The 24,118-nt window shown below is 42.6% G+C and overlaps 1 protein-coding gene across 4 annotated transcripts in view; it reads left to right on the forward strand.

The window, feature by feature from the left end:
* The window catches only part of LOC106570894 (extracellular matrix organizing protein FRAS1), a 364,444-nt gene that overhangs the window by 194,435 nt on the left and 145,891 nt on the right, over positions 1–24,118 (forward strand). For all 4 annotated transcript variants that reach the window (XM_045695383.1, XM_045695380.1, XM_045695381.1 and 1 more), the window contains exons 18-22: positions 3,603–3,743; positions 5,604–5,747; positions 19,581–19,736; positions 21,640–21,786; positions 21,946–22,092. In XM_045695383.1, coding sequence (XP_045551339.1) covers positions 3,603–3,743; positions 5,604–5,747; positions 19,581–19,736; positions 21,640–21,786; positions 21,946–22,092 — 735 coding nt within the window. The remainder of the gene's footprint in view (positions 1–3,602; positions 3,744–5,603; positions 5,748–19,580; positions 19,737–21,639; positions 21,787–21,945; positions 22,093–24,118) is intronic.

The raw sequence follows: 24,118 nt of genomic DNA on the forward strand, positions 1-24,118 counted from the left end.
GAGGTAGTAGTTTGGGCTAAATTATAGATGGGCTATGTACAGGTGCAGTGATCTGGGAGCTGCTCTGATAGCTGGTGCTTAAAGCTAGTGAGGGAGATGTGTTTCCAGTTTCAGAGATTTTTGTAGTTCGTTCCAGTCATTGGCAGCAGAGAACTGGAAGGAGAGACGACCAAAGGAGGAGTTGGCTTTAGGGGTGACCAGAGAGATATACCTGCTGGAGAGCGTGCTACAGGTGGGTGCTGCTATGGTGACCAGTGAGCGGAGGTAAGGGGGGACTTTACCTAGCAGGGTCTTGTAGATGACCTGGAGCCAATGTATTTGGCGACGATTATGAAGCGAAGGCCAGCCAACGAGAGCGTACAGGTCGCAGTGGTGGGTAGTATATGGGGCTTTGGTGACAAAACGGATGGCACGGTGATAGACTGCAACCAGCTTGTTGAGTAGGGTATTGGAGGCTATTTTGTAAATGACATCGCCGAAGTCGAGGATTGGTAGGATGGTCAGTTTTAAGAGGGTAAGTTTGGCAGCATGAGTGAAGGATGCTTTGTTGCGAAATAGGAAGCCAATTCTAGATTTAACTTTGGATTGGAGATGATTGATGTGAGTCTGGAAGGAGAGTTTACAGTCTAACCAGACACCTAGGTATTTGTAGTTGTCCACATATTCTAAGTCAGAACCGTCCAGAGAAGTGATGCTGGACAGGCGGGCAGGTGCAGGCAGCGATCGGTTGAAGAGCATGCATTTAGTTTTACTTGTATTTAGGAGCAGTTGGAGACCACGGAAGGAGAGTTGTATGGCATTGAAGCTCGTCTGGAGGGTTGTTAACACAGTCTCCAAAGAAGGGCCAGAAGTATACAGAATGGTGTCGTCTGCGTAGAGGTGGATCAGAGATTCACCAGCAGCAAGAGCGACATCATTGATGTATACAGAGAAAAGAGTTGGCCCAAGAATTGAACCCTGTGGTACCCCCATAGAGACTGCCAGAGGTCCGGACAGCAGGCCCTCCGATTTGACACACTGAACTCTATCAGAGAAGTAGTTGGTGAACCAGGCGACGCAATCGTTTGAGAAACCAAGGCTACTGAGTCTGCCGATGAGGATGTGGTGATTAACAGAGTCAAACGCTTTGGCCAGGTCAATGAATATGGCAGCACAGTATTGTTTCTTATCGATGGCGGTTACGATGTCGTTTAGGACCTTGAGCGTGGCTGAGGTGCACCCATGACCAGCTCTGAAACCAGATTGCATAGCGGAGAGGGTGCGGTGGGATTCGAAATGGTCGGTAATCTGTTTGTTGACTTGGCATTCGAAGACCTTAGAAAGGCAGGGTAGGATGGATATAGGTATGTAGCAATTTGGGTCAAGAGTGTCACCTCCTTTGAAGAGGGGGATGACAGCAGCTGCTTTCCAATCTATGGGAATCTCAGACGACACGAAAGAGAGGTTGAACAGGCTAGTATTAGAGGTTGCAATAATTTCGGCAGATAATTTTAGAAAGAAAGGGTCCAGATTGTCAAGCCCAGCTGATTTGTAGGGGTCCAGATTTTGCAGCTCTTTCAGAACATCAGCTGAATGGATTTGGGAGAAGGAGAAATGGGGGAGGCTTGGGCGAGTAGCTGTGGGGGGTGCAGTGCTGTTGAATGCAGTAGGGGTAGTTAGGTGGAAAGCATGGCCAGCTGTAGAAAAATGCTTATTGAAATTCTCAATTATAGTGGGCTTATCGGTGGTGACAGAGTTTCCTATCCTCAGTGCAGTGGGCAGCTGGGAGGAGGTGTTCTTATTCTCCATGGACTTTACAATGTCCCAGAACTTTTTAGAGTTTGAGTTGCAGGAAGACAATTTCTGTTTGAAAAAGCTAGCCTTGGCGTTTCTAACTGCCTGTGTGTATTGGTTTCTAACTTCCCTGAAAAGTTGCATATCGCGGGGGCAGCTCGATGCTAATGCAGAACGCCACAGGATATTTTTGTGTTGGTCAAGGGCAGTCAGGTCTGGGGAGAACCAAGGGCTATATCTGTTCCTGGTTCTAAATTTCTTGAAAGGGGCATGCTTATCCTCTATGGGCTAGGTGGGACGCTTGCGTCCCACCTACGTAACAGCCACTTGCAGCCTGTGGCGCGATTTTCAAAACCTTAAAAATCCTATTACTTCAATTTCTCAAACATATGACTATTTTACAGCTATTTAAAGACAAGACTCTCGTTAATCTAACCACACTGTCCGATTTCAAAAAGGCTTTACAACGAAAGCAAAACATTAGATTATGTCAGCAGAGTACCAAGCCAGAAATAATCAGACACCCATTTTTCAAGCCAGCATATAATGTCACCAAACCCAGAAGACAGCTAAATGCAGCACTCACCTTTGATGATCTTCATCAGATGACAACCCTAGGACATTATGTTATACAATACATGCATGTTTTGTTCAATCAAGTTCATCACGGGCTCGCTATTTAGACACCCGGCAAGTTTAGCACTCACCATAATCATATTTACTGTTATAAAAGTTTGATTACCTTTTGTTGTCTTCGTCAGAATGCACTCCCAGGACGTCTACTTCAATAACAAATGTTGGTTTGGTCCAAAATAATCCATCGTTATATCCGAATAGCGGCGTTTTGTTCGTGCGTTCCAGACACTATCCGAAATGGTAAAGAAGTGTCGCGCGCATGGCGCAATTCGTGACAATAAAATTCTAAATATTCCATTACCGTACTTCGAAGCATGTCAACCGCTGTTTAAAATCAATTTTTACGCCATTTTTCTCGTAGAAAAGCGATAATATTCCGACAGGGAATCTCCTTTTCGGCAAACAGAGGAAAAAATCCCAAAGGCGGGGGCGGTCGGGTCATGCGCATAAGCCCAGAGTCCCTTGATCGGCCACTTGAGAAAGGCGATAATGTGTTTCAGCCTGGGGCTGGAATGACGACATTCTGTTTTTTCCCGGGCTCTGAGCGCCTATGGACGACGTGGGAAGTGTCACGTTAGAGCAGAGATCCTTAGTAAAAGATAGAGATGGAAAAGAAGTTCAAGAAATGGTCAGACAGGCCACTTCCTGTAAAGGAATCTCTCAGGTTTTGACCTGCCATTTGAGTTCTGTTATACTCACAGACAGTTTTAGAAACTTTAGGGTGTTTTCTATCCATATGTAATAAGTATATGCATATTCTAGTTACTGGGTAGGAGTGGTAAACAGATTAAATCGGGTATGTTTTTTATCCAGCCGTGTCAATACTGCCCCCTAGCCCTAACAGGTTATTTAAGATAGTGAGGAAGGCATTTAAAAAAAATAACCAGGCATCCTCTACTGACGGGATGAGGTCAATATCCTTCCAGGATACCAGGGCCAGGTCGATTAGTACACGTAGCCTAGATACTGTGAGTACACGTAGCCTAGATACTGTGAGTACACAAAGTGGGAACGTCAGAGTGCTAAACACAGGAACCGTTACAATAACAGGCCGCTGGTCTGTAAATTATACTACTATCGTTATGTGATGAAACCCCTCTACATTGTGACTAGCAGCCGAGGCAATACATTCAGTTTAAAGAGTCTGCATCTCGGATAATAGATCAATCTTCTCTCCTCTTCTTCCCTTTCAGAATGCCACACTTCCTGTTTACAGTGCACTGGAAGAAGTGGTCAGAACTGCACTTCTTGTACCCCGCCCTACGTCCTTTTGGAAGGCCAGTGTGTACTCAGCTGTCCCCCAGGCTTCAACATCCAGGATAACACCTGCCAAGGTGGGGAAGACCAGCACACACACACACACACACACACACACACACACACACACACACACACACACACACACACACACACACACACACACACACACACACACACCTCGTTACTATTGACTGCTGCACACCATCACCTGGTTAACCAATACTGTTCACCCATCACGTTAACTGACATACAGTAGACCCAGTCTGTTACAGAAGACAGACAATAAACGAGTTTGAAATTGGTATTTGAATGTGAAAAGACTGTAATGCTCTATTTGAAAGGGACTCTTTGAAGATAACATTTTTACTAACAACGGATCCAAAAAATAGCACAAGCAGCACTTCGAGCTGTTGTAGAAACAGTCATCGTGGATTTGTTACTGTACTGTTTAGCATGGAAACGCTACTGTATGTGAGTTGTCGATACGATTCATTCGTTCCACATCGAATATCAAAAGTACATTCACTGAGTATTTCCCTGAGGCCGAATCGGAATCACAGAGGGAAACATTATCATTCTCACCCACTTTAAGAACTCGAAGACAAACAGAATACATTTGAAGTTACTGTGGAAAGACCATTTATTTCAGCAGTTCAATATTTCTGGGCTAAGCTTCTCCTTTTAAACAGTCTGCAGTACTTAAAGTAAGGGTGTCCCAAAATGCACCCTGTTCCCTATATCGTGCACTATTTTTGATCAGAGCCCTATGGGCTAAATAGGAAATAGGGAGCCATTTGGATCACAAGTCTTAATCACCAACTGGTGCTTTAACAGCTCACTGGGCTTTCACCACAGACTCCTTACTTTAATGGAATTAGCAGAAGGGTGCGATGTGGAGCCATTCGTTAGCAACGCCTCGTTTACCATCTTAAACCTGCAGGGAGTTGACCTTTCAGAAACCGACCATCTTGAGGTCTCCTACTAAGTCTTTGTTGTCGGTCTTCACACGATGTTGTGTTCTTTGAGGGAAGTTGGTCTAGTTTTCTGAGCAACCAACAGACCCCCCCCCTCTCCTCGACCCGACCCCCCCTCCTCCCACTCTCATCTCAATTCAAGGGGCTTTATTGGCATGGGGAAACATATGTTAACATTGCCAAAGCAAGTGAAGTAGATAATATACAAAAGTGAAATAAACAATAAAAATGAACAGTAAACATTACACTCACAGAAGTTCCAAAAGAATAAAGACATTACAAATGTCATATTATGTATATATACAGTGTTGTAACGATGTACAAATGGTTAATGTACAAAAGGGAAAATAAATAATCATAAATATGGGTTGTATTTACAATGGTGTTTGTTCTTCACTGGTTGCCCTTTTCTTGTGACAACAGGTCACAAATCTTGCTGCTGGGATGGCACACTGTGGTATTTCACCCAGTAGATATGGGAGTTTATCAAAATCGGGTTTGTTTTCGAATTCTTTGTGGGTCTGTGTAATCTGAGGGAAATATGTGTCTCTAATATGGTCATACATTTGGCAGGAGGTTAGGAAGTGCAGCTCAGTTTCCACCTCATTTTGTGGGCAGTGTGAACATAGCCTGTCTTCTCTTGAGAGCCAGGTCTGCCTACGGTGGCCTTTCTCAATAGCAAGGCTATGCTCACTGAGTCTGTACATAGTCAAAGCTTTCTTTAAGTTTGGGTCGGTCACAGTGGTCAGGTATTCTGTGTACTCTCTGTTTAGGGCCAAATAGCATTCTAGTTTCCTCGTTTTTTTTGTTAATTCTTTCCAATGTGTCAAGTAATTATCTTTTTGTTTTCTCATGATTTGATCTCTCTCCTCACCTCCTCCTCCCTCTCTCCTCACCTCCTCCCCACACCCTCCTCCCCCTCTCTCCTCACCTCCTCCCCACAACGTCTCCCTCTCCCAGGGTGCCACCCGTCCTGCCAGGAGTGTAGCGGGCCGTCCAAGGCTGACTGTGTGTCCTGCCCACCCCTGGCCAAATTCCACAACGGGTACTGCACTACCAGCTGTCCTGAGGGAGAGTTCCTACACCCCCAAGGATACTGCCAGGGTAAGGTAGTGTGTGTTGGGGTGGGGTGGGGTTAATGTGTGTGTTGGGGGTAGGGTGGTGTAGTGTGTGTGTGGGTGGATGGGTTCAAGATATCAATAAATTACTGAAGGATTTCTGAAGTTTGACTTAATTTTTTCAGAGCAATTAAGAACTTTAAGACAATCCCCTGGAGAAATGTCTTTGTTTAGGAAGCTTTATTTTAATCCCCTGGAGAAATGTCTAGTTAAGGAAACTTTATGACAATCCCCTGGAGAAATGTCTTTGTTTCGGAAACTTTAAGACAATCCCCTGGAGAAATGTCTTTGTTTAGGAAACTTTAAGACAATCCCCTGGAGAAATGTCTTTGTTTAGGAAACTTTAAGACAATCCCCTGGAGAAATGTCTTTGTTTAGGAAACTTTAAGACAATCCCCTGGAGAAATGTCTAGTTAAGGAAACGTTATGACAATCCCCTGGAGAAATGTCTAGTTAAGGAAACTTTATGACAATCCCCTGGAGAAATGTCTTTGTTTAGGAAACTTTTCAAGGACTACTTGAATAAGTGTGATGATCAAAGTTGAATCATAAACAATATCCACTGTCCCTTGCCATTCACATGAAAACAATCACTGAGCACGGGTACGTTCACGCAATAATATGATTACTGTGGATAGTGAGATTATAATAATAGTTTGTTTAGAATGTTTACATGCTTTGCAAGAATAACCATTTCCCTAATAATCCTGTTTACATCTGAAATCAGGCTACTGATGGCACTCTGGTAAATGTAGAAAATCACCAATCAAAATAAACCTTCTACCCCATTGTCAGTGTGATTTTTGGGAGGTGTAATTGTTCGGACATATAATGTTTGTATGTGAAAAGTACACTGAACAAAAATATAAACTCAAATATTTTACTGAGTTAAAATTCATATAAGGGATTCAGTCAATTTAAATAAATTCATTAGGTCCTAATCTATGGATTTCACTTGACTGGGAATACAGATATGCATCTGTTGGTCACAGAGACCTTAAACAAAAAGTAAGGGTGTGGATCAGAAAACCAGTCAGTATCTGGTGTGACCACCATTTGTCTGATGCAGCGCGACACATCTCCTTTGTATAGAGTTGATCAGGCTGTTCATTGTGGCCTGTGGAATGTTGTCCCACTCCTCTTCAATTGCTGTGCGAAGTTTCTGGATATTGGCAGGAACTGGAACACGTGGTTGTACACGTCGATCCAGAGCATCCCAAACATGCTCAATGGGGGCACTATGTTTGACCAGGACCCATAAGGTTGTCTAGTGAGTATGTAGGCCATGGAAGAACTGGGACATTTTCATCTTCCAGGAATTGTGTACAGATCCTTGCGACATGGGGCCGTGCTTTATCATGCTGAAACATGAGGTGATGGCAGGTGGATGAATGGCACGACAATGGACCTCAGGATCTCATTACGGTATCTATGAACTGCTCACCTTTGATGGCCACTGGCACACTGGAGAAGTGTGCTCTTCATGGATGAATCCCGGGTTCAACTACCAGGCTGATGGCAGACAGCGTATAAGGCGTTGTGTGGGCAAGCGGTTTGCTGATGTCAACGTTGTGAACAGAGTGCCCCATGGTGGCGGTGGGGCTATGGTATGGGCAGGCATAAGATACGGAAAACGAACACAATTGCATTTAATTGATGGCAATTTGAATCGACAGAGATACCGTGAAAAGATCCTGAAGCCCATTGTCGTGCCATTCATCTGCCACCATCACCTGATGTTTCAGCATGATAATGCACAGGTCCAGTCAGGTCCAGACCCTGGTGAGGACGAAAAGCATGCAGATGAGCTTCCCTGAGACGGTTTGTGATGAAATTCTTTGGTTATGCAAACCCACAGTTTCATCCGCAGTCCGGGTGTCTGGTCTCAGATGATCCCGCAGGTGAAGAAGACGGAGGTCCTGGGCTGGCGTGGTTACACATGGTCTGCGGTTTTGAGGCCGGTTGGACGTTGTGCCAAATTCTCTAAAATGATGTTGGAGGCAACTTATGGTAGAGAAATAAACATTCAGTTCTCTGCCAACAGCTCTGGTGGACATTCCTGCAGTCAGCGTGCCAATTGCACGCTACCTCAAAACTTGAGACATCTGTGGCATTGTGTTGTGTGACTAAACTTCACATTTTAGAGTGAGTGGCCTTTTATTGTCCCCACCACAGTGTGCTGGATATTAATCATGCTGTCTAATCAGCTTCTTGATATGCCACATCTGTCAGGTGGATTGATTATCTTGGCAAAGGAAAAAATGCTCACTAACAGGATGTAGACAAATTTGGGCATTTTAGAGAAATGAAACATTTTAGAGAAATAAGCTTTTTGTGAGTATGGAACATTTCTGGGATATTTTATTTAAACATGGGACCAACACTTTACATGTTGCGTTGATATTTTTGTTCAGTGTACTTCTAAGACACATACGCTCAGTTGTTTTGAACTCAGTGGAGTTATCCTGCTCCTCCTATGTTCTCCACTCAGTCAAACAGTGGAGTTATCCTGCTCCTCCTATGTTCTCCACTCAGTCAAACAGTGGAGTTATCCTGCTCCTCCTATGTTCTCTACTCAGTCAAACAGTGGAGTTATCCTGCTCCTCCTATGTTCTCCACTCAGTCAAACAGTGGAGTTATTCTGCTCCTCCTATGTTCTCCACTCAGTCAAACAGTGGAGTTATCCTGCTCCTCCTATGTTCTCCACTCAGTCAAACAGTGGAGTTATCCTGCCCCTCCTCTGTTCTCCACTCAGTCAAACAGTGGAGTTATCCTGCCCCTCCTATGTTCTCCACTCAGCCAAACAGTGGAGTTATCCTGCCTCTCCTCTGTTCTCCACTCAGCCAAACAGTGGAGTTATCCTGCCTCTCCTCTGTTCTCCACTCAGTCAAACAGTGGAGTTATCCTGCCCCTCCTATGTTCTCCACTCAGCCAAACAGTGGAGTTATCCTGCCTCTCCTCTGTTCTCCACTCAGCCAAACAGTGGAGTTATCCTGCCTCTCCTCTGTTCTCCACTCAGCCAAACAGTGGAGTTATCCTGCCTCTCCTCTGTTCTCCACTCAGCCAAACAGTGGAGTTATCCTGCCTCTCCTCTGTTCTCCACTCAGCCAAACAGTGGAGTTATCCTGCCCCTCCTCTGTTCTCCACTCAGCCAAACAGTGGAGTTATCCTGCCTCTCCTCTGTTCTCCACTCAGTCAAACAGTGGAGTTATCCTGCCTCTCCTCTGTTCTCCACTCAGTCAAACAGTGGAGTTATCCTGCCCCTCCTATGTTCTCCACTCAGCCAAACAGTGGAGTTATGCTGCTCCTCCTCTGTTCTCCACTCAGTCAAACAGTGGAGTTATCCTGCTCCTCCTCTGTTCTCCACTCAGTAAAACAGTGGAGTTATCCTGCCTCTCCTCTGTTCTCCACTCAGTCAAACAGTGGAGTAATCCTGCCTCTCCTCTGTTCTCCACTCAGTCAAACAGTGGAGTTATCCTGCCTCTCCTCTGTTCTCCACTCAGTCAAACAGTGGAGTTATCCTGCCTCTCCTCTGTTCTCCACTCAGCCAAACAGTGGAGTTATCCTGCCCCTCCTCTGTTCTCCACTCAGTCAAACAGTGGAGTTATCCTGCCTCTCCTCTGTTCTCCACTCAGTCAAACAGTGGAGTTATCCTGCCTCTCCTCTGTTCTCCACTCAGCCAAACAGTGGAGTTATCCTGCCTCTCCTCTGTTCTCCAAACAGTGTTCAATTAAATATTTCTGCTGACACTTCTGGGCCACGGAGAGACTACACTCATCTTTTCTGCATGGCCAGACACTCATACATTCAATGACTTCACCATGCGTGTGACTTCTACGTTAATGTGAATAATAATGAATACTAATGTGCGAGAAAGTTAAGAGTTATGCCTCTGTAACTTCCTCTCTCATCATTATTCACAATTCATTAATGATTATACGTAATCATGGTAACATCCACATTAATGAAGAAGTGTTCAGAAACATATTAGATTCTTATTTACAATAAAAGTGACTCCAAAATGACACATTACATACTTTTTTTTTACCCCTTTTTCTCCCCAATTCCGTGGTATCCAATTGGTAGTTACAGTCTTGTCTCATCGCTGCAACTCCCGTACGGACTCGGGAGAGGCGAAGGTCGAGGTCTGTGCGTCCTCCGAAACACAACCCAACCAAGCCGCACTGCTTCTTGACACAACGCCCACTTAACCCAGAAGCCAGCCGCACCAATGTGTCAGAGGAAACACCGTTACACCTTGTCCCATCACGCCACAGGAGTCGCTAGTGCGTGATGGGACAAGGACATTCCTGCCGTCAAAACCCTCCCCTAACCCGAACGACGCTGGGCCAATTGTGCGCCGCCCCATGGGTCTCCCGGTCGCGGCCGGCTGCGACAGAGCCTAGACTCAAACCCAGAATCTCTAGTAGCACAGCTACCACTACGATACAGTACCTTAGACCACTGAGACAGCGCCTGGACTCTAACCCAGAATCTCTAGTGGCACAGCTAGCACTGTGATGCAGTACCTTAGACCACTGAGACAGAACCTGGACTCTAACCCAGAATCTCTAGTAACACAGCTAGCACTGAGATGCAGTGTCTTAGACCACTGAGACAGAGCCTGGACTCTAACCCAGAATCTCTAGTAACACAGCTAGCACTACGATGCAGTACCTTAGACCACTGAGACAGCGCCTGGACTCTAACCCAGAATCTCTAGTAACACAGCTAGCACTGAGATGCAGTGTCTTAGACCACTGAGACAGAGCCTGGACTCTAACCCAGAATCTCTAGTAACACAGCTAGCACTGTGATGCAGTGTCTTAGACCACTGAGACAGAGCCTGGACTCTAACCCAGAATCTATAGTAACACAGCTAGCACTACGATACAGTACCTTAGACCACTGAGACAGAACCTGGACTCTAACCCAGGATCTCTAGTAACACAGCTAGCACTGAGATGCAGTGTCTTAGACCACTGAGACAGAGCCTGGACTCTAACCCAGAATCTCTAGTAACACAGCTAGCACTACGATGCAGTACCTTAGACCACTGAGACAGAGCCTGGACTCTAACCCAGAATCTCTAGTAACACAGCTAGCACTGAGATGCAGTACCTTAGACCACTGAGACAGAGCCTGGACTCTAACCCAGAATCTCTAGTAACACAGCTAGCACTGAGATGCAGTGTCTTAGACCACTGAGACAGAGCCTGGACTCTAACCCAGAATCTCTAGTAACACAGCTAGCACTGAGATGCAGTACCTTAGACCACTGAGACAGAGCCTGGACTCTAACCCAGAATCTCTAGTAACACAGCTAGCACTGTGATGCAGTACCTTAGACCACTGAGACAGAGCCTGGACTCTAACCCAGAATCTCTAGTAACACAGCTAGCACTGAGATGCAGTGTCTTAGACCACTGAGACAGAGCCTGGACTCTAACCCAGAATCTCTAGTAACACAGCTAGCACTGAGATGCAGTGTCTTAGACCACTGAGACAGAGCCTGGACTCTAACCCAGAATCTCTAGTAACACAGCTAGCACTGAGATGCAGTACCTTAGACCACTGAGACAGAGCCTGGACTCTAACCCAGAATCTCTAGTAACACAGCTAGCACTGAGATGCAGTACCTTAGACCACTGAGACAGAGCCTGGACTCTAACCCAGAATCTCTAGTAACACAGCTAGCACTGAGATGCAGTGTCTTAGACCACTGAGACAGAGCCTGGACTCTAACCCAGAATCTCTAGTAACACAGCTAGCACTGAGATGCACTCGGGAGGCCCACACAATGCATTATTTACCATTAATTTCTATTGGGCACAACCTAACCCGAAACACATCCAAACCACATTACAAATGCATCCAACAAGTTTGTAGAGTCACAAGCTTGATGTAATCATTGCATGCTAGGAATATTTGACCAAATTCTAAACTTTTGACCACTTAAATACACAATAAGTGAATTTGGCCAAGTACTTATGACACCTTCAATTGGGGGGGACTAGATACTGTACATAAAGTAATTTCATTTCTAAATGGTAAAACAGATATGTATGAAATAACCCTCAAATAAAAGGTGCCATTTTTTTACCGTCGCCACATATAAACCATCTGATCTCAAATCCAAAATGCTAATACTAAACCTTTTAGCTTCACTGTTCAAATAAACGAAAGGGAGTGTATCATCCCCCATGCCGCCTCAGATAACCTCCCCACAACCTCCGCACAACTATTATACAATCTTCAAGCTATAGGAGGTGAGAATTAGACTTGGATAAATCTATGGTTATTACTTACTCTTTACTTTCTCTCTCTCAATTCAATTAATTTCACAGGGCTTTATTGGCTTGGGTGGCATATGTTTACACTGCCAAAGCAAGTGAAGTAGATAATATACAAAAGTGAAATAAACAATAAAACATGTACAGTAAACATTACACTCACAAATCTTCCAAAAGAATAGAGACATTTCCAAATGTCATATTATTTCTATATACAGGTTTGTAATGATGTGCAGATAGTTAAAATCTCCCTCACTCTCTCTCTCTCTATATATACAGTGTTGTATATATATATATATATATATATAGTATTTTTTGTATATTTTGTATATATATATATATATATATATATACATACATAGTATTTTTTGTATATTTTGTATATATATAGTATTTTGGCCAGTGAACAGAGATCTTTCTGTGTGCCTAACAGTAGGGGTTTTCAGCTTGTACTTCTATTAGCATAGCTAAAGGTGTTGTCCTGAGCTTCATGTACAGCTTCATACTGCCTCTGTGAACAGAAATGTCCTTTAAGTCTTACTCATATAAAAATGAGATACACTGTAATGAAAATATGAATGGAATAGACGCTGTTATATTCTGGAAGCTTTTTGAGAGAAGGATAGAAGAAAAATAGAAGACCTAAAGAGATGAACAAACAGCGCCTTGATGACATTACTAGAGCTTCTAACTGTTTCTCTAAAGAAAAAGTGTTCCGCAAGGCTCTATTCTGACGCCCCTCTGTTTTCAGGAATACGTCCTCTAATTACTAGTGCTGAGCGATTAGTGCTTTTTGGGGTCGTTTCGGTTTCGGTTTCGGTTTGACTATTAAAAAATAATCATATATATATATATATATATTAACCTTTATTTAACTACTGTGATTATGTTTTTAATAGTCAAACCGAAATCGAACCGACCCCAAAAAGCACTAATCGCTCAGCACTAGTAAATAGAGGACTTATATACATATATATTTGAATCACTTTATTCCATTAAAATATTTCAGTTGTTGTGTATATTACATTCGTTTTATTTGATAATGTTATTATTTAATTCCAAGTCATCATCTCATCTCTATAGAGCTGCTGCCTATGCTGTCTGACAAACCCACTATTATGACTTATGACAACCATCAATCACTTAGATCATGTATTTTCAGGTAGAGATAACTCTCTAAGCAACAGCTGCTCTCTATATCACCTCATAATCATGCATTCTTCTGTCTCTTCCGTAGCAGGCGTAAAAGAAACACAGACCGGACAAGTAGATGTGCAATGGATTTTGGTCATTGTAGTTAATTACTATGTTTTATGCGCTAAGCTATGTAGAATGTTGGCCTGTTGGAAACTACAACTCCCTACTACATCGCATAGTTCAGTCTGGATCTGATTTATCTCTAGACAAACTGTGCGATGTGCACATTGAGCTCAGAGAAGAAAAACTAACAAAATAGAATGTTAAATAATTAAACCAAAGTCGGTCAATTATTTGTTTAAAAATCGAAAACTAACAGACATTTAATTGCTCAGAACTACTATGTGCACTGTTCTGTTGCAAGGTGACCCCGAATCTGATTCAGATTATGGTAAACAGCTCCTAAATGGCTCAGCTCGTTTAATATTTAACGGATCAAGCAGGGTGAATCTATCAGCTCTGGACTAGACTCTTTTCCAGCTCAGTTTAATCTTTGATGGCTGTGCATCTGGTGTTAAATCTTTCATCAGATGTATCTTCTCTACTCTAACAAGAAGAGCCAGTAGAGACTAGTCATATAAAAAAAACTCAGCTATCCTCAGATCTCCTCAGCTGTCTATTCTCTAAGTTCATCTATCTCTCTCAATTCAATTCAACTGCCTTTATTGGCATGTGAAACACATTGCCAAAGCAAGTGAAATACAGTAGACATTACATTGGGCCTAGTGGTTAGAGTGTTGGACTAGTAACCGAAAGGTTGCAAGTTCAAATCCCCGAGCTGACAAGGTACAAATCTGTCATTCTGCTCCTGAAAAAGGCAGTTAACCCACTGTTCCTTGGCTGTCATTGAAAATAAGAATTTGTTCTTAACTCACTTGCCTAGTTAAATAAAGGTACAATAAATAAATGAGTTACAATGGTGTTTGTTCTTCACTTCCCTTTTCTTGTGGCAACAGGTCACAAATCTTGCTGCTGTGATTGCACACTGGTATTTCACCCAATATTTGTTTTCAAATTATTTGCGGGTCTGTGTAATCTGAGGGAAATATGTGTCTCTAATATGGTCATACATTTGGCAGGAGGTTAGGAAGTGCAGCTCAGTTTCCACCTCATTTTGTGGGCAGTGTGCACATAGCCTGTCTTCTCTTGAGAGCCAGGTCTGCCTGCGGTGGCCTTTCTCAATAGCAAGGCTATGCTCACTGAGTGTGTACATAGTCAAAGCTTTCGTTAAGTTGCGTCAGTCACAGTGGTCAGGTATTCTGTCACTGTGTACTCTCTGTTTAGGGCCAAATAGCATTCTAGTTTGCTCTGTTGTTTTGTTAATACTTTTCAATGTGTGAAGTAATTATCCTTTTGTTTTCTCATGTTTTGGTTGGGTCTAATTGTGTTGCTGTCCTGGGGCTCTGTGGGGTCTGTTTGTGTTTGTGAAGAGAGCCCCAGAATCAGCTTGCTTAGGGGACTCTTCTCCAGGCTCATCTCTCTGTAGGTGATGGCTTTGTTATGGAAGGTTTGGGAATCGCTTCCTTTTAGGTGGTTGTAGAATTGAACGGCTCTTTTCTGGATTTTGATAATTAGCAGGTATCGGCTTAATTCTGCTCTGCATGCATTATTTTGTGTTTTACGTTGTACACAGAGGATATTTTTGCAGAATTCTGCATTCAGAGTCTCATTTTGGTGTTTCTCCCATTTTGTCAATTCTTGGTTGGTGAGCAGACCCCAGACCTCACAACCATAAAGGGAAATGGGTTCTATAACTGATTAAAGTATTTTTAGCCAGATTCTAATTGGTATGTTGAATTTTATGTTCCTTTTGATGGCATAGAAGGCCCTTCTTGCCTTGTCTCTCAGATCGTTCACAGCTTTGTGGAAGTTACCTGTGGCGCTGATGTTTAGGTCGAGGTATGTATAGTTTTTTGTGTGCAACGGTGTCTAGATGGAATTTGTATTTTGGTCCTGGCGACTGGACCTTTTTTGGAACACTATTATTTTGGTCTTACTGAGATTTACTGTCAGGGCCCAGGTCTGGCAGAAGATCTAGGTGCTGCTGTAGGCCCTCCTTGGTTGGTGACAGAAGCACCAGATCATCAGCAAACAGTAGACATTTGACTTCAGATTCTAGTAGGGTGAGGCCGGGTGTTGCAGACTGTTCTAGTGCCCTCACCAATTCATTGATATATATAGTGAAGAGGCTGGGGCTTAAGCTGCATCCCTGTCTCACCCCACAGCCCTGTGGAAAGAAATGTGTGTGGCTTTTGCCAATTTTAACCCCACACTTGTTTTTTGTGTACTTGGATTTTATAATGTTGTATGTTTTTCCCCCAACACTCGCTCTCTTTCTCTCTCTCTCTCTCTCTCTCTCTCTCTCTCTCTCTCTCTCTCTCTCTCTCTCTCTCTCTCTCTCTATCGATCTATCCCTGAAGCACCACTCTTAGAATTCAGCACCAAGGCTATTTGTTTTAGTGGTGAGAAAGCTCTTTAAAATAGACTTGGAGTTGGAGTGGCTGTGATATTAACCTCTCATAAATCTTAGTAACTAGTGTTCTGCCTAGTGGGAAGAAGTGAAATGGGGAGGGTTGAAATGAATTAATGTTACATGGGGAGGGTTGATATGATTTAATGTGACATGGGGAGGGTTGATATGATTTCATGTGACATGGGGAGGGTTGATATGATTTCATGTGACATGGGGAGGGTTGATATGATTTAATGTGACATGGGGAGGGTTGATATGATTTAATGTGACATGGGGAGGGTTGATATGATTTAATGTGACATGGGGAGGGTTGATATGATTTAATGTGATATAGGGAGGGTTGATATGATTTAATGTGACGTGGGGAGGGTTGATATGATTTAATGTGACATGGGGAGGGTTGATATGATTTAATGTGACATGGGGAGGGTTGATATGATTTAGTGTGACATGGGGAGGGTTGATATGATTTAATGTGACATGGGGAGGGTTGATATGTTTTAATGTGATATAGGGAGGGTTGATATGATTTAATGTGATATGGGGAGGATTGATATGATTTAATGTGACATGGGGAGGGTTGATATGATTTAATGTGACATGGGGAGGGTTGATATGATTTAATGTGATATAGGGAGGGTTGATATGATTTAATGTGATATAGGGAGGGTTGATATGATTTAATGTGACATGGGGAGGGTTGATATGATTTAGTGTGACATGGGGAGGGTTGATATGATTTAATGTGATATAGGGAGGGTTGATATGATTTAATGTGACATGGGGAGGGTTGATATGATTTAATGTGACATGGGGAGGGTTGATATGATTTAATGTGACATGGGGAGGGTTGATATGATTTAATGTGATATAGGGAGGGTTGATATGATTTAATGTGATATAGGGAGGGTTGATATGATTTAATGTGATATAGGGAGGGTTGATATGATTTAATGTGACATGGGGAGGGTTGATATGATTTAATGTGACATGGGGAGGATTGATATGATTTAATGTGATATAGGGAGGGTTGATATGATTTAATGTGACATGGGGAGGGTTGATATGATTTAATGTGATATGGGGAGGGTTGATATGATTTAATGTGACATGGGGAGGGTTGATATGATTTAATGTGACATGGGGAGGGTTGATATGATTTAATGTGACATGGGGAGGGTTGATATGATTTAATGTGATATAGGGAGGGTTGATTTGTGGATATGAAACAGTAGGAGGAGTTTTGTCTTTAGTGTGTTGATGTTGGCTCCAGGCCACACTGAGAGGAGGTCTCACCTGGGAAGGTGCAGCAGAGACGGAGAGACAGAGGCCCGCACAGCAGAGAGGAGCTACTGTGTGTGTGTGTGTGTGTGTGTGTGTGTGTGTGTGTGTGTGTGTGTGTGTGTGTGTGTGTGTGTGTGTGTGTGTGTGTGTGTGTGTGTGTGTGTGTGTGTGTGTGTGTGTGTGCTTGTGCTTGTGAATACGACATGCACCATTTAACTTCTATGGCCTTCCTGTGCTAATCAACACACACACATTTACACCTTTAAGGTGTCTGTATAGATTGATGTGGGTGTGACCAACTTTAAATCCTTCGTTTCCTCTCCCATCTCTCTGCTGAACCAAAATAAAGACAGAAAACGTACATTATGGTTATCGGTTCTCCTATCCTCTAATCTTATACCTCCAACCCTGATCCCTCTCCATCCTTTGCAATCTCCTTTACAATCTCCTTTACTCTTTGACCCACAGCATGTCAGACTGGCTCAAGGTGTCTAACACTGCCAGTCACTCATTGCACTATTCTCTCTCTCTCTCTCTCTCTCTCTTTTCAATTCAAGGGGCTTTATTGGCATGGGAAACATATGTTAACATTGCCAAAGCAATGTCTCTCTCTCTCTCTCTCTATCCCTCTCTGATAAGAAATATAAGCATCTCAGACTGGCTCAAATATTATTTTCCCCAGAAACCAAGTCAGCCAGTCAGTCAGCCAGTCAATCAGTCAGCCAGACAGTCAGCCAGCCAGCTACCCAGTTAGCCAGCCAGCTAGCCAGTCAGTCAGTCAGCCAGCCAGTAGTCAGCCAGCTAGCCAGTCAGCCAGCCAGCCAGTCAGTCAGCCAGCTAGCCAGTCACATCATTAGATAAAGAGGTATTCTTTATTATCTAGGCCTTTGGGTGACCGTGATAGGGGTGACAGTGGTGATAGGGGTGATAGGGGTGATATGGGTGACAGTGGTGATATGGGTGATATGGGTGATAGGGGTGACAGGGGTGAAATGGGTGATAGTGTTTATATGGATGATAGTGGTGACAGACTGTTAAACAGCCATCACTAACATTGAGTGGCTGCTGCCAACATACTGACTCAACTCCACCCACTTTAATAATGGTAAACTTGATGTAATGTATCACTAGCCACTTTATATTATATAATGTTTACTTACCCTACATTACTCATCCCATATGTATATACTGTACTCTATACCATCTACTGCATCTTGCCATCTTGATGTAATAAATGTATCACTAGCCACTTTAAACAATGCCACTTCATATAATGTTTACTTACCCTACATTACTCATCCCATATGTATATACTGTACTCTATACCATCTACTGCATCTTGCCATCTTGATGTAATAAATGTATCACTAGCCACTTTAAACAATGCCACTTCATATAATGTTTACATACCCTACATTACTCATCCCATATGTATATACTGTACTCTATACCATCTACTGCATCTTGCCATCTTGATGTAATAAATGTATCACTAGCCACTTTAAACAATGCCACTTTATATTATATAATGTTTACATACCCTACATTACTCATCCCATATGTATATACTGTACTCTATACCATCTACTGCATCTTGCCATCTTGATGTAATAAATGTATCACTAGCCACTTTAAACAATGCCACTTCATATAATGTTTACATACCCTACATTACTCATCCCATATGTATATACTGTACTCTATACCATCTACTGCATCTTGCCATCTTGATGTAATAAATGTATCACTAGCCACTTTAAACAATGCCACTTCATATAATGTTTACATACCCTACATTACTCATCCCATATGTATATACTGTACTCTATACCATCTACTGCATCTTGCCATCTTGATGTAATAAATGTATCACTAGCCACTTTAAACAATGCCACTTCATATAATGTTTACATACCCTACATTACTCATCTCATATGTATATACTGTACTCTATACCATCTACTGCATCTTGCCTATGCCGTTCAGCCATCACTCATTCATATATTTATATGTACATATTCTTATTCATTCCTTTACACTTGTGTGTATAAGGTAGTTGTTGTGAAATTGTTAGGTTATATTACTTGTTAGATATTACTGCACGGTCGCTACACTTGCATTAACACCTGCTAACCATGTGTATGTGACAAATACATTTGATTTGATTTGATTTTGATTTGACAGTGGTGATAGTGTTTATAGGGGTGATAGTGGTGATAGGGGTGATCGTTTTTATAGGAGTGACATGGGTGGTAGGGGTGACAAGGGTGATAGGGGTGATAGTGTTTATAGGGGTGATAGTGTTTATAAGGGTGATAGTGGTGCCAGTAGTGATAGGGGTGATAGTGGTGATAGTGTTTATAGGGGTGATAGTGTTTATATGGGTGATAGTGTTTATAAGGGTGATAGGGGGAATAGTGGTGACAGGGGTGATAGTGGTGGTAGTGGTGATTGGGGTGATTGTGATTATAGGGGTGACATGGATGATAGGGGTGATAGTATATGAATATTGAACCTTGAGGGACCCCTTTTGTAAGCTGCTGTGTGTGACCTTTGCCCTCTCTGTTCCCAGAATGCAACAGTGATTGCCTGCGCTGTGCAGCGGACCTACAAACGGGCGTGGGCAGTGTGTGTCTGTGGTGTAAGGCTGTCAGGACCCTGTTGCTAGAAGACCACTGTGTCACCCGCTGTCCCCTCGGCCACTACCCCTGGCACGGGGCCTGCAAGAGTAAGTTATATTTCACACGCAAGCATGCGAACAGACACACCTAGGCCAGAGGGATTGAGAGGGAAAGGGAGAGAAAGAGAGAGAGAGGGGGAGGGAGAGGGAGGAAAGGAGGGGGAAGAGGGAGGGAAATGGGAGAGAGAGAGGGGGAGAGGGAGAGCGAGAGAGAGAGAGAGAGAGAGAGAGATGGGATAAGAGAGATGGGATGAGAGAGAGAGATGGGATGTTGCATTTTCCTTTATCCGTGTAGTATTCTGTCAATAGGAGATTTGTCTCTGGGTGATAGCAGTTGCTACACCACAAGGTATATTCATGTGTTAACAAGGGAAGGACTTGTCAGAGGAGAATACAGATGCTCTGTGTTGTCAGATAGAAACACCAAAGACAATAGAGGAAGTCGAGAACAATTATATTAACAAAGATGGTTTACTGTGAAGATATGAACAAACTGCCTCTCCAATAGAAGTCCCAAATCACACCTGTCAGCTCACGATGTATTGGTTTTATTTAACCTGGAAAAGGCTGGTTTTAGGTTTTATTTAACCTGGAAAAGGCTGGTGTTAGATTTTAGGTTTTATTTAACCTGGAAAAGGCTGGTTTTAGGTTTTATTTAACCTGGAAAAGGCTGGTGTTAGATTTTAGGTTTTATTTAACCTGGAAAAGGCTGGTTTTAGGTTTTATTTAACCTGGAAAAGGCTGGTTTTAGGTTTTATTTAACCTGGAAAAGGCTGGTGTTAGATTTTAGGTTTTATTTAACCTGGAAAAGGCTGGTTTTAGGTTTTATTTAACCTGGAAAAGGCTGGTGTTAGATTTGAGGTTTTATTTAACCAGGAAAAGGCTGGTTTTAGGTTTTATTTAACCTGGAAAAGGCTGGTGTTAGATTTTAGGTTTTATTTAACCTGGAAAAGTCTGGTGTTAGATTTTAGGTTTTATTTAACCTGGAAAAGGCTGGTTTTAGGTTTTATTTAACCAGGAAAAGGCTGGTTTTAGATTTTAGGTTTTATTTAACCTGGAAAAGGCTGGTGTTAGATTTTAGGTTTTATTTAACCTGGAAAAGGCTGGTGTTAGATTTTAGGTTTTATTTAACCTGGAAAAGGCTGGTTTTAGGTTTTATTTAACCAGGAAAAGGCTGGTTTTAGGTTTTATTTAACCTGTAAAAGGCTGGTGTTAGATTTTAGGTTTTATTTAACCTGGAAAAGGCTGGTTTTAGGTTTTATTTAACCTGGAAAAGGCTGGTGTTAGATTTTAGGTTTTATTTAACCTGGAAAAGGCTGGTGTTAGATTTGAGGTTTTATTTAACCAGGAAAAGGCTGGTTTTAGGTTTTATTTAACCTGGAAAAGGCTGGTGTTAGATTTTAGGTTTTATTTAACCTGGAAAAGGCTGGTTTTAGGTTTTATTTAACCTGGAAAAGGCTGGTTTTAGGTTTTATTTAACCTGGAAAAGGCTGGTTTTAGGTTTTATTTAACCTGGAAAAGGCTGGTGTTAGATTTGAGGTTTTATTTAACCTGGAAAAGGCTGGTTTTAGGTTTTATTTAACCTGGAAAAGGCTGGTTTTAGGTTTTATTTAACCTGGAAAAGGCTGGTTTTAGGTTTTATTTAACCTTCCATACATTGGAAGGATGTAACTGTGTGATACTGTTTATGCATTTCATTGTTCTGTAAAACTCTCAGAAAACCCAAAATGATACACATTTGTCTACATGGGTTATAGAGACTGGTCTTGAGAAAGAGCTGAAACGTCAACAATAAACAGGCTTCACTACATCCCATCTTCTTGTTTTTCTGCATGGTTTAATTCCTGCCAAAACATTTAATCATTACATTTCATTCCAGTCATTGCTTAGTTTATGTTTAAGCTGTTTTGTTGCTTGTTAATTCAGTGACATTCCTGTTTATTTCTCCCAGGATGCCATGCTTCCTGTGAGGGCTGTAGTGGGGAGGGGCCTCTGTCTTGTACTTCCTGTCCCGCCCCCAGCTTTCTGTTGACCTCAGGGCTGTGTGCCCCCACCTGCCCGCTGGGTTACTATGCCGAAGGAGACAGACGCTGCAGAGGTAAAAAGTGCTTTCTGCCTCCACCCAGTTTTTACAGAACTGTAGACTACATTTACCAGGCTATCATTGTTTATTGCCACAGTGTCTGCTGGGGTTTTTGCATATGGACCCTGTCTCTTCATCTCCATTTTTAACATCATGATATACTGTGTCTTTCAGCGTGTGGCAGCCAGTGTCTGTCCTGTGAGATGGGAGGAGTGTGTACGTCGTGCCGTGACCCGGGCAAGGTTCTGATGTTCGGGGAGTGCCAGTACGACAGCTGTGCCCATCAGTACTACCTCAACACCACCATCCGCGCTTGCAGAGGTACAGTAGGCCTGACAGTAACCCTAACCTTAACCCCAGCCCATAGAGACAAAACAGTATGACAGCTGTGCCCATCAGTACAACCTCAGAGGTAGAGGTACAGTAGGCCTACTGAACATCAGAGGTAGAAGGATTATGCTTCACATACATTCATTTTTTCTCTCAATCCGCCATTTCTAATCATCAAGGTATTAAAAAGCTCAAGATAGACTACAATATGACTGGTTTAGTGGCACAAAGCAGAAATCCTCACCGAAATTCAGACAACAACAGCATCAACAACACCAACATAAACAACAGCAACAACAACAAAAACAACAACAACAACAACATAAACAATAACACCAACATAAACAACAACAAAAAACAACAACATAAACAACAGCAACAACATAAACAACAACACCAACATAAACAACAACATAAACAGCAGCAACAACACCAACATAAACAACAGCAAAAACAACAACAACAACATAAACAACAACAGCAACAACAACAACATAAACAACAACACCAGCAGCAACAACAACAACCATAAACAACAATAACAACAACATAAACAACAACAACAGCATAAACAAAAACAACATAAACAACAATAACAACAACATAAACGACAACAACACCAACATAAACAACAACAGCATAAACAACAAAAACAACAACATAAACAACAAAAACAGCAACAACAACATAAACAACAACAACATAAACAACAATAACATAAACGACAACATAAACAACAACATAAACAACAGCAACAGCAGCAGCAACAACAACAACATAAACAACAACAACAACATAAACAACAACAACAACATAAACAACAACAACATAAACAACAATAACATAAACAACAACATAAACAACAACATAAACACCAACAACAACATAAACAACAACAACAGCAGCAGCAGCAACAACAACAGTGTTTTAGGAGGATATGACTGCTGTTTGCTAGCGGGCCTCAGCGGCTCCTCTTTATCTGTGGTGAAATAACTTAATCAGGTTTTTGTCAAGCAAAATCAGCTCCGCCCCTCAGGTATAAAAGCACTTCCCACTCTGCTGACAGGATTAGATAAGTACTACAGAGAAGGAGGGAGTTTATGTCCTACCATTCAGGGAGACGTGAAGAGGTGTGTGTGTTTTGTGTGTGCATATGTGCTTAAGAGTGTGTGTGCGTATGTGTGTGCGTTTGCGTGCGTGTGTGTGTGTGTGCATGCGTGAGCGTGTGTGAGCGTGCGTGTGTGTGTGAGCGGTGGCTGGATAGTATCTCAGCAGGTGTTTCAACACAGCAGCCAGTCAGTCTATAGAATCAACATTGTTTATCCCCTGAGCTAGCTACACACACACCCAACACGCCGCCGCTTGCTACCTGGAAAATCCCCTGAACCCTGGGTAAACCTGGCAAGGTAGAGAAACTGTGCAGCGTTAGCTAGGGCAGTTGTTATTGTTGTTGTTGTTGTCGTTATTGTTATTTTTGTTATTGTTGTTGCTCTGTCAGTCTGGGATGTAATAGGATGATGAGGGAGGTGTGTGAGGACACACAGAATGAGAAATTAGCCAAGAGAGAGAGAGAGAGAGAGAGAGAGAGAGAGAGAGAGAGAGAGAGAGAAAAGGAGACGGAGTGCTTCGCAGTTCACGTGCAAAAAATGGGAGACAAGTAGAAGAGACAGAGGGCTGGGCAGAGGTGTTGTTTTTGTTGAAGACTCCTGAGTTACAGTGTGTCAGCTGTCAGAAGCATCTGGCAGTGTACATGCAGCCCCACTGCTCAGGCTTCAATAGGTGATGGTGTTGTGATGGGATTAGTCATTAGGACTGTGTCATCAGGATTTAGTCATCAGGATTTAGTTATCAGGATTTAGTCATCAGGACTTAGTCATCTGGATTTAGTCATCTGGACTTAGTCATCTGGATTTAGTCATCAGGATTTAGTCATATGGATTTAGTCATCTGGATTTAGTCATCGGGACTTAGTCATCGGGACTTAGTCATCGGGACTTAGTCATCGGGATTTAGTCAT

Source organism: Salmo salar, chromosome ssa15 (assembly GCF_905237065.1).
Source record: "Salmo salar chromosome ssa15, Ssal_v3.1, whole genome shotgun sequence".
In the NCBI taxonomy this organism is placed as follows: Eukaryota; Metazoa; Chordata; class Actinopteri; order Salmoniformes; family Salmonidae; genus Salmo; species Salmo salar.